We start from the raw sequence: 15,940 nt of genomic DNA on the forward strand, positions 1-15,940 counted from the left end.
TGTACACCACCACATCAAACTGGATTTGCATTCGTAGAGTGTCCCTGACATCTGAGAGGAGTCTCAGTGACAACAGCAGAGGCTGACAGCACAGACCTCAAGATGAACGGTGATGGTGACAGTGGACATGGGAGGAGTTAGCACTTGAGAAACACTGATAACAGGAGGATGACTAGAGAGAAGCTTGCAAACAAAAGTGGCTGACAGAAAGATTTAGCATATTCATAAGCCGAGGGCAAAAGAGCAAGTAAAGGAGAAAAGGCTGGGGGAAGGAAAGAAGGTACAAAAGGTTGATGTTGTAAATGTAAATATGAGAGAGACAAAAAAAAGAACTCAAAGGCACTTACAGAAGGCTCAAGCAAATGGAACACCTGATACATCCTAAATTGTAAAAATGCAGACAGCACCCTGGTAAAACAATTTCTTATAGTTTTGCTGATTATTACCTTAAAACAGTTTCCTGAAAGAACTAAACTGAGTTTCTGAATCAATAAGTACAATAATCTAGACTCCAAGTACAAATGGACAAGATAACATTACTTCTAAGGCCAGAAATAATTTAAATTCAATGTTGTAATACATGTCAATGACTGCTATGCAAATTATCTGTAACATATATGAAATCATCCATCTATATCCCACAATAATATTCTGCTTACGAGATAATCAGAAGAATTCCTTTGCCTATAGTTCCATTTTTATTGTTATTTGACCTAAGAAGCTGTCAACATCCCACATATCGGAATTAACATGTGAATACAGGAAAGTTACATACTCACTTAGAACCTTAAATACACCATGAAGTTTCCACTCATCAAATATGAAACTATATAATCTGAAAATAGGAAGCCTTCATTTGAAAGTAACATAATTTCTGGGGATCTAAGAAGGCCACTGCAAGGTTACATTCCCATTTATTTCAAAATCTTCAAGCTAAATGTCATCCATCATAACAGCCCTAACCTTTCAGAGATTCTGTGCTAAGAATCAAAAAGAGAAAGAAGGAAATAAACCGGATATAAGGAATCCCCCAATCCCATTCTGTCTCCTCTCTGAAGGTTTCACTTACGTCTCTAATGACACTAACACACTTTGCATTACCATTAAGGGTCACTTTTAAAGTCCACTTGTCATGCATCACTAACAGCCTTGCCTTGACTGCCACATAATTTTATACATTTGTAAAAAACTATGAACAGCTTAAGTTTACAAATGGACTTCCAAAGCCCTTAACTTAGCCACACTTTGACTTTTCAGCACAGCTACAATTTGGCTTTGCTCACACATCAGTTCCAGGTCAAAGCCTGCTCTTCCTTATGAAGTTTCTGTGCTGGACAGGCTGATCTTCCCCTTAATCTAGTGCCTTTGTTGCTTCCAATCATTCTCGCTAGACTCAAACTTACCCCTGACCATGCCCCTAAAACATGTAACCAGATACAAGGCTCAATCAAATTCTGTTCCCACTGACAACATTTCTTCACGCTTTCTGGATTTTTTCCTCATCAGTTTCATCTTTCACTAGCATAAAAATGTAGCCCTACATGGTGATCACATGACATTTCACCACCACCACATATGTACTTTCATGCTATAGCACATGTGTGTCTATAATATCCTTTGTCCTTCTCTTCTCAGCCTTGCAGACTTCTAATGGTCAGCTCGGTCAGTCATAATAAAATACCAGACTGGGAAACTTACACAGAAATGTATTTTCTCATAGTTCTTGGTGCTGGATGGCTATAATTAAGGAGATAGCAAATCTGGGTTCTGGTTGACCTGCTACATCCTCAAATAGCTATTCTTTTTGGTCTTGGGAGGAAAGTAAAGAAAAGTAAGCACACATTATCTAGAGTCTCACATCCTTTTGTTCTCTTATTCTGTTGGCTGGGTCTTATGTGAAACCCAGGATGGCCCTGAACTTTTGATTCTTCCGACTCAACTTCTTAAGGACTAGGATTACAGGCCTGCACCATCCCACCCAGCTTTGATGTCTCTTCATAGAAGAACATTATTTCTATGGGCTTTTTGGATCCATTTTAACCTGAATTACTTCCTCATAACCTCACCTCCAAATATAGCCACCCCAGAGGTGGGGCTTCAGCATTAAGAATTCCAACCAGATACATTCAATCCACTACCAAACCCACTCTCACATGTCACAGTACTCCATAACTTAGCACCTCTTCATCCACAGAAGTTTGTGTTTCTACAGCACTTTATGGCCTAGATATTTGCTATGGGTTTTAACTGCCTGTGTCTGCTTAAAAAGAAAGTGATAGATGAGGGTACTACATATGTTCACCAGATCAAATCTGTTCACTTGTATTATTCAAACCTATCCTTTTTACTAATGTCCTAACAATATCTGAATTTATCATTATGACTGTACATTTGTCAATTTCCTCTTGTAAGTCTGTGTTTACTTGACACAAAAATGGAAATACCTCAGATGCTCAAAGTATTAGGGACTGTCAATTTTTCCTAAAGAGCAAAATGTTCCTTTTACCATTAAGTGATATCACTCTTACCACTAATTATAATGACTACTTTTTATTTGAGGTCAATTTTGTGACATTAATCATTTAACTTGCTTAGTATGTTTCTGCTTTATTCTGTATTTCTTTACTTTTAGCCTTTCAGTGTAATTATATTTTAGATATACTACCAATAATATAATAGAATCACAAAACATTTTTCACTTCTGTAATTCTGAGAATTTGGGGGTTATATGTCAGGTTTAATCTGTTTACATCTACTGTGACTACTGACACATTTGTATTTAGACCTATCATCTTATCCTGTAGTAACTATTTATGAAAATCTCCTACATTTTCTCCTTTTCTGCCTCTTATTGGCATCACTAAATGTTCTTGATATTTGCAGCATATCAGGAGATTTATGCTGTAAATGACACAGGTAAGAAGATGATATATTTTCAGGAGAGAACTTGAAAACAGTGATAGAGTCAAGGAAGGACTGGGGCCCTAGCTCTGTGGTAAAAGGCTTGCCTAGCATACAAAAGACCCTGGGTTCAAGCTTTATCACCACAAAATGAAATAAATTTATAACTAAAGATAAATCTGCTTTTAAAAACTATTTTATTATGCCTATTTATTTGTGTGTTATATGTCTCTGTGCATGTGGAAGTCAGAGGGCAACGTTCAGAGTCCGTTCTGTCCTTTCCACCATGTGGTCCTAGGATGGAACTTAACTCACCAGGCTTGGAGGCAGGCACCTTTACAGGCGAAGCCATAGACCTTGTCCAAGTCTGGTTTTTATAATCCCCATGTGGTTACTATTCCACTCATGATTAGCAATCTACCAGGAAACTGTTCTCTATACTACTTTAAAGATGTAACTCCTCCGAATTCTTACATAACCTCTGAATACTTACTTCCTCTTCTCCTTCATCCTCTAATTCATCATCTTCTTCTTCTTCTCCTTCTTCCCCGAGAGGTGGAGGTAAAGGGCCAAGGATATCTTCATCCACAGTATTAACTGGTTCTCCTACCGTTTTAGGGGGTAAAGGAGGGCCAATTAACTCATCATCAGATGAATCAGAACTGTCTTCACTGTCACTGCTGCTTGTGTCCCTGAAAACACAGAAACAGACACTCTTTGCTTCTGCTGCAGACCCTTTGCTTCTCCAGGGTATCTCTGGAGACAGCACTAAGTCCTCAGGAAATCCTACCTCTCCTTATAATGGATAAGTTTTTCAACACATCCACATTTGCAGTTCGAACATTAAATGAATAAATGTAGTATTTAAATATTACTTTATCTTGCCTGGCATGGTTATTCCCACCTTTAATCCCAGCACTCAAAAAGCAAAGAGAGTTAGATCTCTAAATTTCAGGGTTTCAGAGTAAGACTCTGTATAAAAACAAACAAACAAAAAAAAAAAAAAAAACCCTTCATCTACTTATCTTAATCAAGCACTATCCTTTAGAGCTTCATGAAGTCATTATCACCCATAAAAAGACAGGAGAACAGCAGAATTCAGAAGAAAACTACAAAACAACTAACTTGTGAAACCAGTGAGCTAACCAATGCCTCTATTAACTGCACTTAAACCAATCGCTGTCACCAAAAGAGCAAATAAAGCCTTCCATGTGAGGAAATTAGCATTACTATAGAACTTCAGGGCACAAACCTTAAAACACAAAATATTTTCCAATGCTAATCCAAGAGTTACACATTAATTTAAAGCACTAAATACAGCCTTGCTCTCTCATTCTCACTGAGGTCTCTATCAAATATCTACAGGCATTCTGAAGTCTGCAAACCATTCACCCCCAAAGAGCTGAGCAGCCATAATTGTATAAATCTTTCAAATATCTCAAAAGATTAAAGTATCACTGACTTCTCCCTCTAGTAAGCTCCATGAAAGCAGACATTCCTATTTTGTCCATTGCTCTTCATTGGGCAACTAAATGATGTTTGATATACAGAAGTCACTCCATAGCTACTTGAGGGAAAAACGGAAATTTTTTTTTATCTAGGTTTAACACTCTAAGGAATACAGTCTAACACATAGGTCATCCTTACATAAAGAGTCAGCAACTCTCCAAAAAAGATACAATATGCAGTGACATCACTGTAGCCTTCTACTAACTGGAGGGGGTAAGACAGTTCACCATGAGGATCTCTGCTCTGTGGAACCGTTCTTCCTGTGGCTCGTCATATGGCTTGTCACCTCCTCAGAGGCTTCAGAGCACACCTTTCTACCAGTCACCATTAACCTACTTTATTTTGTTTATCTTTATTATTTAATGCTGAATTATTGTGTTTGATCAGCTAATTAATTGTTCATGACTGTTATCTACTTCCTTAGTGCTCCTGCTCCGATATGAACGTAGTGAGAACAGAGTTCTGACTACTATAACCCACTGCCTAGGAGTGTTTACCACAGAGGATGTTCAATAAATAACAAATAACAGCTGAATAACTTTATACTCAGTCATGGACACTGTCCTAACGTCCAATTTTCCAGCTATATGAGAAGTCACAGACTTTTTAATGCAAGATTATCAGGCCATTGAGAACATTAAACTAAAATGCTGATCCTTAGCAGCTATGGTAAGTTAACTATGTTAACTAGTTCAAAAGTAAGCATTAAACTGGGAACTAAGCTGATCCATGTTAATTTCATGGTTCATTATCTATGCCTAATACTCCCATAAAATCTGGATGGAATGTATTAGCTCTTAATTCCATTTCTGGCTTTTTACTTCTAATATTCCCAAGCCAAAAAAAAATTTTTTTTAGTTTAACATAGTTTCAGTATTCTGAAAAAATAAAGTCCATGGAATTATGTCCAAAAATGTCACTGATAGAAAGCAAAATACATTCCATGTTGAAAGTATCCCTTGATTCAGTGTGGTGTCAAAGCAGGAACTGAAGACTGAAAAACAGTACACACCGGGTAGAAAACAGCGAAGAGTCAAGTCCTCTCCTGTTTTCCCAGCAGACTGTTCACAAGACATTTGTAACTGAAGACTAAATGATGCCTATAATCCAATTTTAATTTAGGAGGTAACTTTCTTTTTTTAAGATTTATTTATTTATGTTTATGAGTGCTCTATTTGCATGTATGCTTACATGACAAAAGAGGGCACCAGATCTCATTATAGATGGTTGTGAGCCACCATGTGGTTGCTGGGAATTGAACTTAGGATTTCTGGAAGAATAGCCAGTGCCCTTAACCACTGAGCCATCTCTCCAGTCCCCAGAGGTAAATTCTTAGGCAATACTCAGCATTTTTACTGTGAATCTTTTAGAAGAAAGGCAAATGACCAAACAGCTTCTATCTTACAAATCAAACAATAAGTACACGACATTTCTCTCCTAACTGAAGTTATATTCCATTGGCTCAATGATAGCTGTCTTTCATGTCCATAAAATGCTTCTTCTTGTTGTTATCATTTTGCTTTTGGTTTTTTTTTTTATTGAGAAGGATCTCATAAGCTAAAATTACATGTGCCATCATGAGGTTCACATAACTTTTGTTTTTGTTTTTGTTTTTGTTTTTGTTTTTGTTTTTGTTTTGAGACATGGTCTTACTCCATAGTCCTAGTTGACCTGGAACTCACAAAGATCCACCTGCTTCTTCTTTCCAGGTGCTGTGATTCCTTTAAAGCCAATAAATGTGGAAGTATTAGGCAATTATCTTTTTCTAAACTAAATTTCAGTAACATTCCAGATTTTTTAGAAACTATTTACATGATATATGATACTGAGTCCCAATATACCACAAAGGCAAAATAAAAAATAACCATCATCATCATCTAAGAATATATAAAAGGTGAGTGGGGTGATGTACATATTTAATCCCAGTACTCAGGAGGCAAAAGCAAGCAGATCTCTGTGACTTTAATGCCAGCCTGGTCTACAGAGTGAGTCCCAGGACAGACAGGGATGCCTAGAGAGATCCTGTCTCAAACAATATAAAATATATTAATGGTCAGGCATGGTAGTACACATCTGCAATCCTAAGGATTACTGTTGAGTTCTAGATCAATGATGGTTACAGAGCAAGTCTTTGCCTCAAAAATAAATACATAAGTAAATAAACAAAAATAGGATAGTGTGTGTGTGTGTGTGTGTGTGTGTGTGTGTGTGTGTGTGTACACGTGTGTATATTTCACAATGAAACAGTCAGGAGTACAGAAGAATGATCAGAACTGAATTCAAATTGTAAGTAGCAATTTACCACTATGTGCAACACTAGGCATGACGGCACATGCCTATGACACCAATCCTCAGAAGAAGAGGCAGAAAGGTCAGAAGTTCTGGCCAGTCTGAGCAAAAACCAAGAGCTAGGAACACAGCTCAAAAGTGGAGCATTCACCTAGCAGGCACAGCCCTTATTTGATCTCAAGTATATCCTTCCCAAACTGTGCTCTAAAAACTAGGGCCGAGTAGGTCATAGTGGCACATAATGTCAATCCCAGCTACTTTGGAAACTAGAAACATAGAGAAGCCTCATCTCAAAAACACTGAACCCACACTCAAAGTGAAGAAAATGAAATGATCACCAAATCATAAATGCTGGAACATCCCTAGTATAAAATCTTGAACTCATATTGGACTTTATCATGTAATCACAAAGATGAGCCAGAAATAAACTTTAAAATAGCAAATAACTAGGCTTCTATTTAAACAAAACACATGGAAGAAGTATGTTGGTATCATTTTTCTCCTAAAACTCTATAAATAGTGGCAAATAGTTATTCAAAAGGGTATGATTTTTTTTCTTTTTGTTTGTGACACGAAGTTAGATTTTGTTGTTGCTGCTTTTTATAGTTCTCAGATTCCAAAGCTGACTCTTACCATTTTTACAACTGTCTAAAGTGGAGAAATAGTATAAATAAATGAATAACTACAAAGTGAGTTCCAGGACAGGCTCCAAAGCTACAGAGAAACCCTACCTTGAAAAACAAAAAAATAATAAATAAATAAATAGGTAAACAGGTAAATAAATAAACAAATCTGTTTTGCCTAAATTAGATTATGAACATCTAGAAAAATGAGAGTTTAGGAGAAGAGAAGCCTTCTGAGAAATTCAGGCACCTGGGAGATGGTTTTGAGTGCTCTCTGACTGCACTTGAGCTGGATGGTCTTGGTTCAACATCTTCAATTTGTTTTCTTAATTCTTTCTCTCTGTTCATTTCTTCCTCTTTTTCTCTTGCTTCTGAAGATTAAAAGTAAAAATAATTTCCAACAGTTAGACTTTGGAATTTATCAATATCAGGCTGAAAATTAGGTCACTAAAGAAAATGTGACTAGTGGGGCTAAGAAAGCAATGAATTAGTTAATTAATTAATCAGTTAATGCGGTTGGCAGAGTGCCTACACGACAGGCTCAAAGGCCTGGGCCCCATCCCCAGCACGGCACGAACCAGGTGTGATGGCACACGCCTGTAATCGCAACACATGGGAGATGGAGTTCAGGGTCACCTGGGCTTCATGAAACTGTCTCAACAACAACAACAAAGCAGGGCTGGAGAGATGGCTCAACAGTAAAGGAAGGTGTGGCAGCACACACCTTTAACCCTAAAGCTAGGGAGAGAGAGGCAGGAGAATCTGTGTGTTTGAGGCAAGCCAGGGGCTCCATAGCAGTCACATCAGGCACAGGACGGTAACTCCAGCTCCAGGGGGATCTAAAGTATCTAACCTACAAAGATCTGCACTCACATGAACATACCAACACAGAGACACACACAATTAAAAACAATTTTTTTAAAAAAAGACTTTTAAAAAGTGGCCACTACGTTATTCAATAACAACAAAAGCTAAACAGCCTATGACAAAGCCACCATGGGAAAAGTTAAACAGAGCTACAGTGTGACACAGCAATCCTACTTCTAGGCATAGGAGAAACTGAAAAAGAGAGCCCAGCAGTATTTTGTTATTGTTTCTTTGGGTTTTGGTTCTTTTGAGACAAGATCTAACTATGCAGTCCTGGCTGGACTCAAGCTTGCTGTGCACACTAGGCTGGCCTCCAACTGCCAGCATATCTCCCTGCCTCTGCCTCCTGAGTGCTAGTATTACAGTCATGTGCCATCCTGCTTAACTTTGAAAACAGGGGCTTTCAGAGGTAGTTTTTCACCCAAAATCATAGCAGCATTATTCCAAACATCTAAAATAGTGGAGCAAATTATTCATCTACAGATGAACAGGTAGGCAAGATGTGGTATACAGCCACACAATAGAGCATTATAATTCAGTCTCAAAAAGGAAAGATATTCTGCAATGGATGAATGTCAAGGAGTCTATTCTAAGTGAAATAAACCAGTCACAAAAAAGAATAAATACTGAACACACCAAGGCAAAATGTACAAAATAACCTACCACAGTCAGAAATCAAACAAAAAACATAATATTTAGTTGCCAGGGGCTGAATAAAAATTATGAATTATTATTTAAAATGATATGAAGTTTCAGTTTTGTAGGATTAATAGAGCTATGGAGATGGACTGTGGCTTCGCTATTCAGTATTGTACACGTAGAAATCGGGACAGATGCTCAGTGGGTAGAGATGCTTGTCACCAAGCCTGATCACCTCAGTTCAAGACCCAAGACCCAACTCCTCCAAGTTTTCCTCTGACCTTTGTGCAATGGCCTGTACCTACTGCCCCCCTAAACACACTAGATATAGATAGATAGATAGACAGATAGATAGATAGATAGATAGATAGATAGATAGATGTGATTTTAAAGGTTTTAATGGGAGCTGGTCAGTGGTGGCACACATCTTTGATCCTAGCACTAGGGAGGAAGAGGCAGGAGGATCTCTGCATTCCAGGCCAGCCTGGTCTACAGAGTGAGTTTTAGGATAGCCAGGACTTTGCAGAGAAATCCTGTCTTGAAAAATAAAAAACAAAGTTTTAATAGTTAAGGCACTGGAAAGATGCCTCAGTCAGAAAATGACTGCCATGCAAGTGGGAGGCTCTGAATTTGAATCCCCAGAACCTATGGTTTTCAAAGTTGAGCTCAGGTGTATGTGTCTATAGTCTCAGTGCTGGGGAAGTGGAAACAAGCTGATCCCTAGAGCTTGCTGACCACCCTGCCTACCTGAATCCGCCAACTCCAATTTGGTAACAGAGGCTCACTAAGAAGACCTGTGTGTGGTGCCACACACCTTTAACCTAGCCCTTGGGAGGCAGAGATAGCTGAATCTGTGAGTTCCAAGTCAGCCTGGTCTACATAGCATGTACCAGCACAGCCAAGGCTAAAAAGAGACCTTGTGTCAAATAATAGTAATAATAATAATAGATTGATGAAGGAAGACGTCCAATTTCACCTTTTGAATTCTATGTGAATATATGCACACACACATAAACACACACACACACACACACACACACACACACACACACACACACACATCCCAATTTTTTTTAAATGGTTGAACTGGCCAGGCATGGTGATGTATATCAATATTCCCAATACTCCCAAGGCAGAAGTACTATAAGTTCAAGGTCAGCCTTGAACTACACAAGATCCAGTATCAAATCAGGAAAAAAGGTTTAAGATGATAAATGTTATATTGTATTTTATCACAGCTTTATACACTGGAAGAGAAACTATCAACCTAAATGACCAACGGTGAGAAAAGAATTGAACAAAATTATTAAAAAAGCATCTCAATATAGTATAAAATACAGGCAATAAAAATGGTGATGAGCATTTATATTATAGTCAAGAGGGCAAAATTATCAATAGACTGTTAGAACAAATCTTTTTATTCTTTTAATTCATTTTGTTGAAACAATATAGTGGTAATGTTATATACTATTGTGAATAGTGATGGAGAATATAGATATGCTAAGCAAATTTTGTGAAACACAAATGTACTATGTAAAAAGACAGACAAAGAGATGGAAAACATATTCAGAAGTGAAATGTTGGGTGACTCCCTTCTCAGTGTTTTAGGCTGGAAGCAGTACTCACCCATTTCTGAATTCCCGACACTGGACCTTTTACCAGGCCACCAAAATCATGAGAAATGTTCAACTAATAAGTCTCTAGGGGTTGGCTGGTTGATTTTAAGACATAGAAAAGTTAGCCAAAAGAATTTTTCCTCTGCTAATCTCACTTGGCAACTGGGAAGGACACATACGTAGCAAGGGAGTTATATGAATAGTTTGGCTTTCATTTGCTACCACCCCAATAATCTAACCTTTTCCCCCTTTAAGCAATAAAGCTGAGGGTTGTTGCCTAAACTTATAATCCCAATACTTGGGAGACAGAAACAGGAGGATTGCCAAGAGCTCAAGGCCAGCCTGTGCTGCAAAGTGAGACCCTGTCTCAAAAAAAAAAAAAAAAAAAAAAAAAAAAAGGAGAGAGAATATTATATTCTTTAGAGTATTTGTTGCTATGCCATTGAAGACAAGGAATAAAGAGATATCCAGCAAGTATTTAAAGAAACTAGTCTTTCATGTTAAACACAGACAATAAGAACTCTCTAGGAAGAGGCAAGGCAAATGCTGGGTTTTTTGTGCTCTCCACTGAACCAATGTGGCCAAGAGCAAATATTCTGATGCTGAAGGCAGGCAGCTGGACGAAATAAAGAACAGAAGTCTAGGAGTCAGTTTACCAAGTAGGGCAGCTTCGTTCCTATCCTGTTCCTATCCTCACATGCTCTTCGTCAATCTTCCCACCTGCTGGGAGATAAGGACATTTGATCTCTAAACTCTGGTTCTCTCCCAGGTCTTAAGGTATATTCTGTTCCTAATCAGGACAGTTTATAGAAAGGTAGAAATCAGTAGCTGCCTATGTAATCGCTATTCCCTTTTATCCTTGGTAAGGAAGTCGTTCTTTTTTCTGCAGGTAGGAGGCAACATTGTGCTTCTGGTCATGCTGGGCCCCTCCCTCCCTACCAGGGAAGGTGGAGCTCCATTCCATGTTAAAATATACGCTCTTTCAATGGCCATTTTTGGAAGTGAGTTGCTATACAACATTACATATGCTAGGTATACATTCTTCCCCTCCCGTGAGGATCAGGTGGGTGCTCATCTGTGTTTGACAATTCAAACTAGTGACAATTTGGGGTCATGAAGACAATCATCTCAGGACAAACCAACACTCTAAAGATGGCAAAGCAGAAAAACGACCTTCATGCCAGGACTCAGAAGACAAAGGCCCCATGCTAGAATTCCTGTCCTAAGAGATACTAAATTTTTCTTACATGGGTCATTTTTAATTGGGTCTTCTATGATGTCTCTGCAAGGAACCAAAAGCTATCAGCTTTACCTTAAAACAAATAAAAATCAACACATAGATGGAGCTTGCCAAATACAAGGTACTTTTAAATTTTTCCTATAAATTAATCTTTGTAACAATCTCTGAAGTGAATACTATTATCCTACTTTCCAGCTAAAAACTCCAAGGCACAAGCAAACTAACTTGCCCACTTAACAGAAACATTAGTTGCCTCAGCAACAAAAAGAGGTCTGGGCCCACAACTGGATCCTTCCTTGATGTGATTAGACTTTCTAGTGGCTGTAAGATTAACTAACAAGCATCCCCTACCTTATATAATAGTGAGCATGCTTCTCTTCAAAGGCCTATCAAATAGAATCTTCATCACTTGCTTGTACAGCAGACCCACCCACCACCAGAATTTTGTAACAGTAATAAATACTCCAAATTACTAGTCTCTTTCTAGTGAAACATCTCATTCTTTTTTATTTTTTTCAATTTTTGCCAGGCATGGTGGTGCATGCATGCCTTTAATCCCAGTTCTCAGAAGGCAGGATCTGTGAGTCCAAGGCCAGCCTAGTCTACGACGCGAGTTCCAGGCCAGACAGCATTACACAGTGACATCCCATTTCAACAAAAAGGAAGAGTGAACTGTTGTTTTTACTACCAAAACTTCAACATTTCAGTTGAGGGGTGTTTGGGGCTAATCTATAGCTTCATTAGCTCAAAGGAAAAAATGATGGTTCAAGGAAGAAACTGTAGAGTAAAATAAATTCAGCGTTTTCATTCTGGGCTGATGAGAAACCAAAGCTAAACAGAATTCCACAGACTGTAGGTGCCCTGGCATTTCGACCCAATACGGAAACAAGTGCAGTGAAAACAAGTAAAGTGCCTTTACAAAAGCTAACCTACTCCCCGCACATTTTTTTTCTTCCAAAGGTCTTGTTATCAATTCTGGATAACTATTTCTCACATTTAATACAACTTTAAATTAGGAGCCTAACTAACTACTTACGGCTAATCTGTACTATTCTAAATAATAAATTCAAGTGAATGTAATTTAGCACCTAAAAACTTCAGTCAACACTCAGTAACCACGTATAATTAGAGAGAAAGAAAGAAAGAGAGAGAAAGAAATAGAGAGAGAAAGGAAGAAAGAGAGAAAGAAAGAAAGGAAGGAAGGAAGGAGGGAGGGAGGAAAGGAGGGAGGAAGGAAGAAAGAAAGAGAGAGAGAAAGGAAGAGAGAGAGAAAGGAAGGAAGAAAGGAAGGAAGGAACGAAGGGAGAAAGAAGAGAGAAAGAGAGAGAAAGAAAGAAAGAAAGAAAGAAAGAAAGAAAGAAAGAAAGAAAGAAAGAAAGAAAGAAAGAAGAAAGAGAGAAAGTAACTCGCACGGTAAACGGTAAGCCGGGCACTGCGGTTCGCGCTGGTTACCCCAGTGCTCGCTCGGCAGACAGGAGCAGGATTCTTATGAATCTGAGGCTGCCTTCAGCTACATACACACCGAGGTCCAGGTGAGCCTCAGCTAGAGATCTTGTCTCAAAATAAAAAGAAAAGTCAAGACAACAAAAATACTAAAAATATGAATCTGAATATTTTCTAATGTAAAAATGCTTCACTTATGTTTATACCAACTCACCAGCCTACCACGTCATGAAGATTCACACTTCAATCTATTTAATAACAAAATACTAAGAAAACAAAATTACATGTTGTCATTTAAACTATATTAATAACATTAAATGTTGACAATTATAGCTAATATGGACCAAGCTGGGTACTCTAATTATGAAGGCAAACAAAAATAAAAAGGTTTAGCCTCAGGGGCTAGAGAGATAGCTCAGAGGTTAAGAGCACTGGCTGCTCTTCTATAGGTCCTGAGTTCAAGTTCCAGCAACCACATGGTGGCTCACAACCATCTATAATGAGACCTGGTGCCCTCCTCTGATCTGCAGGCATACATGCAGACAGAACACTGTATATATAATAAATAAATAAATCTAAAAAAAAAAAAAGCTTTAACCTCAAAACATAGAAAATATTATAAACTTAAGATATTTTCTAAAGTACTAATGGAACACAGGTATGAAAATAATTCTGGGCTGGAGAGATGGCTCAGAGGTTAAGAGCTCTGGCTGCTCTTCCAGAGGTTCTGAGTTCAATTCCCAGCAACCACATGGTGGCTCACAACCATCTACAAGGAGATCTGCCTTCATACCTGCAGGCAGAACACTGTATACATAATAAATAAATAAATCTTTAAGAAAAAAAAAAAAGAAAGAAAGAAAATAATTCCAGGAAAAGGTAAGACATAATCTAGGTCAGTGGAAGATGTAGAATTTAACTAGAAAAAAATATGTATTTGAGGTTTAAAAAAACTTTGTTTCTAAATTTTTCTTCAGCATTTTTTCTTTTCAGACTTTAAAACACCCAGTGAAATCATATTCAAAGCCAAGGATGGTGACACAATTCTGTAATCACAGGATACGGGAAGTGAAGGCAGAAAGGTCAGGAGTTCAAGGCCATCCTCAGCCACACACTTGAGTTATTCCCTTAAGTATGATTTCAGTTACAAAGCAAAGACTTCAATCTCAACCATAAGAATCATAATGCATGTTACAATTTGTCCACTTTTAGAGAAAAGTTAGGGCCAGCAAATTGTTTGTAAAAGCACCTGCTGCTAGGCCTCCTGAGCCAAGCTCAATCCCATGTCCTACATGCTGGAAGGAGAGAAACAATTTCTGCATGTTATCTTGACCTCCCCACCTACACACACACACACACACACACACACACACACACACACACACACATACATACACACACTTCTTCTAAAAGTCAGTGAAATTGCATATCAGCTTTAATTTTATAATCTTAATATAATTTAATGGCCAAGGTTGGGAGAACACAAAAATAATCTCTAACAGTGAATCATTTCCCACAGAATGTGATTGCTTCTGTATACACATAAATATCCCAAACAGCACACTAAAGCTAAGGAGAACCTTGGTTTACTTTTTCAGCGAATTGTTCAATGAAGATTCACATGTTGAGATCAGTAGAAGCCACAGTCAAAGTCAAGCCAAGAATGTGGTGCTAGGCCAAGAAAGTTCCACACACTGAATTTATCCACAAACTTTTTTTTAATGTACAAACCTTATAATCCTTCAAAACCCCTTAAGTAGTATGCATACATGCTTTAGAAAAAAACACTTACAGAAATAAAAAAGCACATAAGCAAGCCTTTACAAGGTATGTCCAGTGTTTTAGCCTACCAAGAACTTGCGGGGGATACCATACCCACCTGACAGTTTTCCTCAAGTAGAATGTGGAGCTGCTTTTTAAACCTAAGTTCTCCAACTTGAAATGCCAAGCCCTAACAGGTTGGGCCATTTAGAACCATCTCCAAATAAGAAGGATTTGATTATTAGAGCAGTATTTGGGCTGGTGATACAGATGCAGCTTTCACAAAGCCTTAGATTCCACCCTGAGTACCACACAAAACCAGGTGTTAGTGGCATACCTCTGTACTGCCAGCACATGACAAGTAGAGGCAGTGGGGCTATACAAGGCAGTATGGCCAGGCCAGCCTGGGCTACGTGAAAAGATAGATAGATAGATAGATAGATAGATAGATAGATAGATAGATAGGTAGATAGATAGGTAGGTAGGTAGGTAGGTAGAGAGATAGATAGATAGATAGAGAGATAGACAGACAGACAGACAGGTAAGTAGGCAGGCAGGCAGGCAGATAGATGATTGATTGATTGATTGATTGATTGATTGATAGATAGATATTACTTTAGTTCTAAATTCAATTTAATCTTCTCAAGTGTCTATTAAGAACATACAATGAGCCAGGCAGCAGTGGCACATGCCTTTAATCCCAGCATTCGGAAGGCAGAGCCAGGTGGATCTCTGTGAGTTCAGGCCAGCCTGGTCTACAGAGTGAGATCCATGACAGGCACCAAAACTACATGGAGAAATCCTTTCTTGAAAAAAAAAAAAAAAGAACCTAAACCACCAGGAACCACATAACTAATTTAAATTAAACAACAAAGCATTTTGTATAAGACACTTATACACAGGATTCCTCTAACTGATAGTATAGATACCTATTAAAGACTTTTGACAAAGAAGGCAAAACTATACAATAGAAAAAAGAAAGCATCTTCAACAAATGATGCTGACATAACTGGATGTCAACATGTAGAAGATTACAAATAGATCCATACCTA

The 15,940-nt window shown here is 38.1% G+C and overlaps 1 protein-coding gene across 3 annotated transcripts in view; it reads right to left on the reverse strand.

The window, feature by feature from the left end:
• Wdr70 (WD repeat domain 70) overlaps positions 1-15,940 on the reverse strand; it is a 269,544-nt gene that overhangs the window by 236,952 nt on the left and 16,652 nt on the right. For 2 of the 3 annotated variants that reach the window (XM_036207244.1, XM_036207243.1), the window contains 2 exons: positions 7,573-7,693; positions 3,395-3,593 (listed from right to left, as the gene is read on the reverse strand). In XM_036207244.1, coding sequence (XP_036063137.1) covers positions 3,395-3,593; positions 7,573-7,693 — 320 coding nt within the window. Of the gene's footprint in view, positions 1-3,394; positions 3,594-7,572; positions 7,694-15,940 lie in introns of those variants that run through there. The other variant, XM_036207245.1, reaches the window with a different exon arrangement.

This window comes from Onychomys torridus, chromosome 15 (genome assembly GCF_903995425.1).
Source record: "Onychomys torridus chromosome 15, mOncTor1.1, whole genome shotgun sequence".
Classification (NCBI taxonomy): domain Eukaryota; kingdom Metazoa; phylum Chordata; class Mammalia; order Rodentia; family Cricetidae; genus Onychomys; species Onychomys torridus.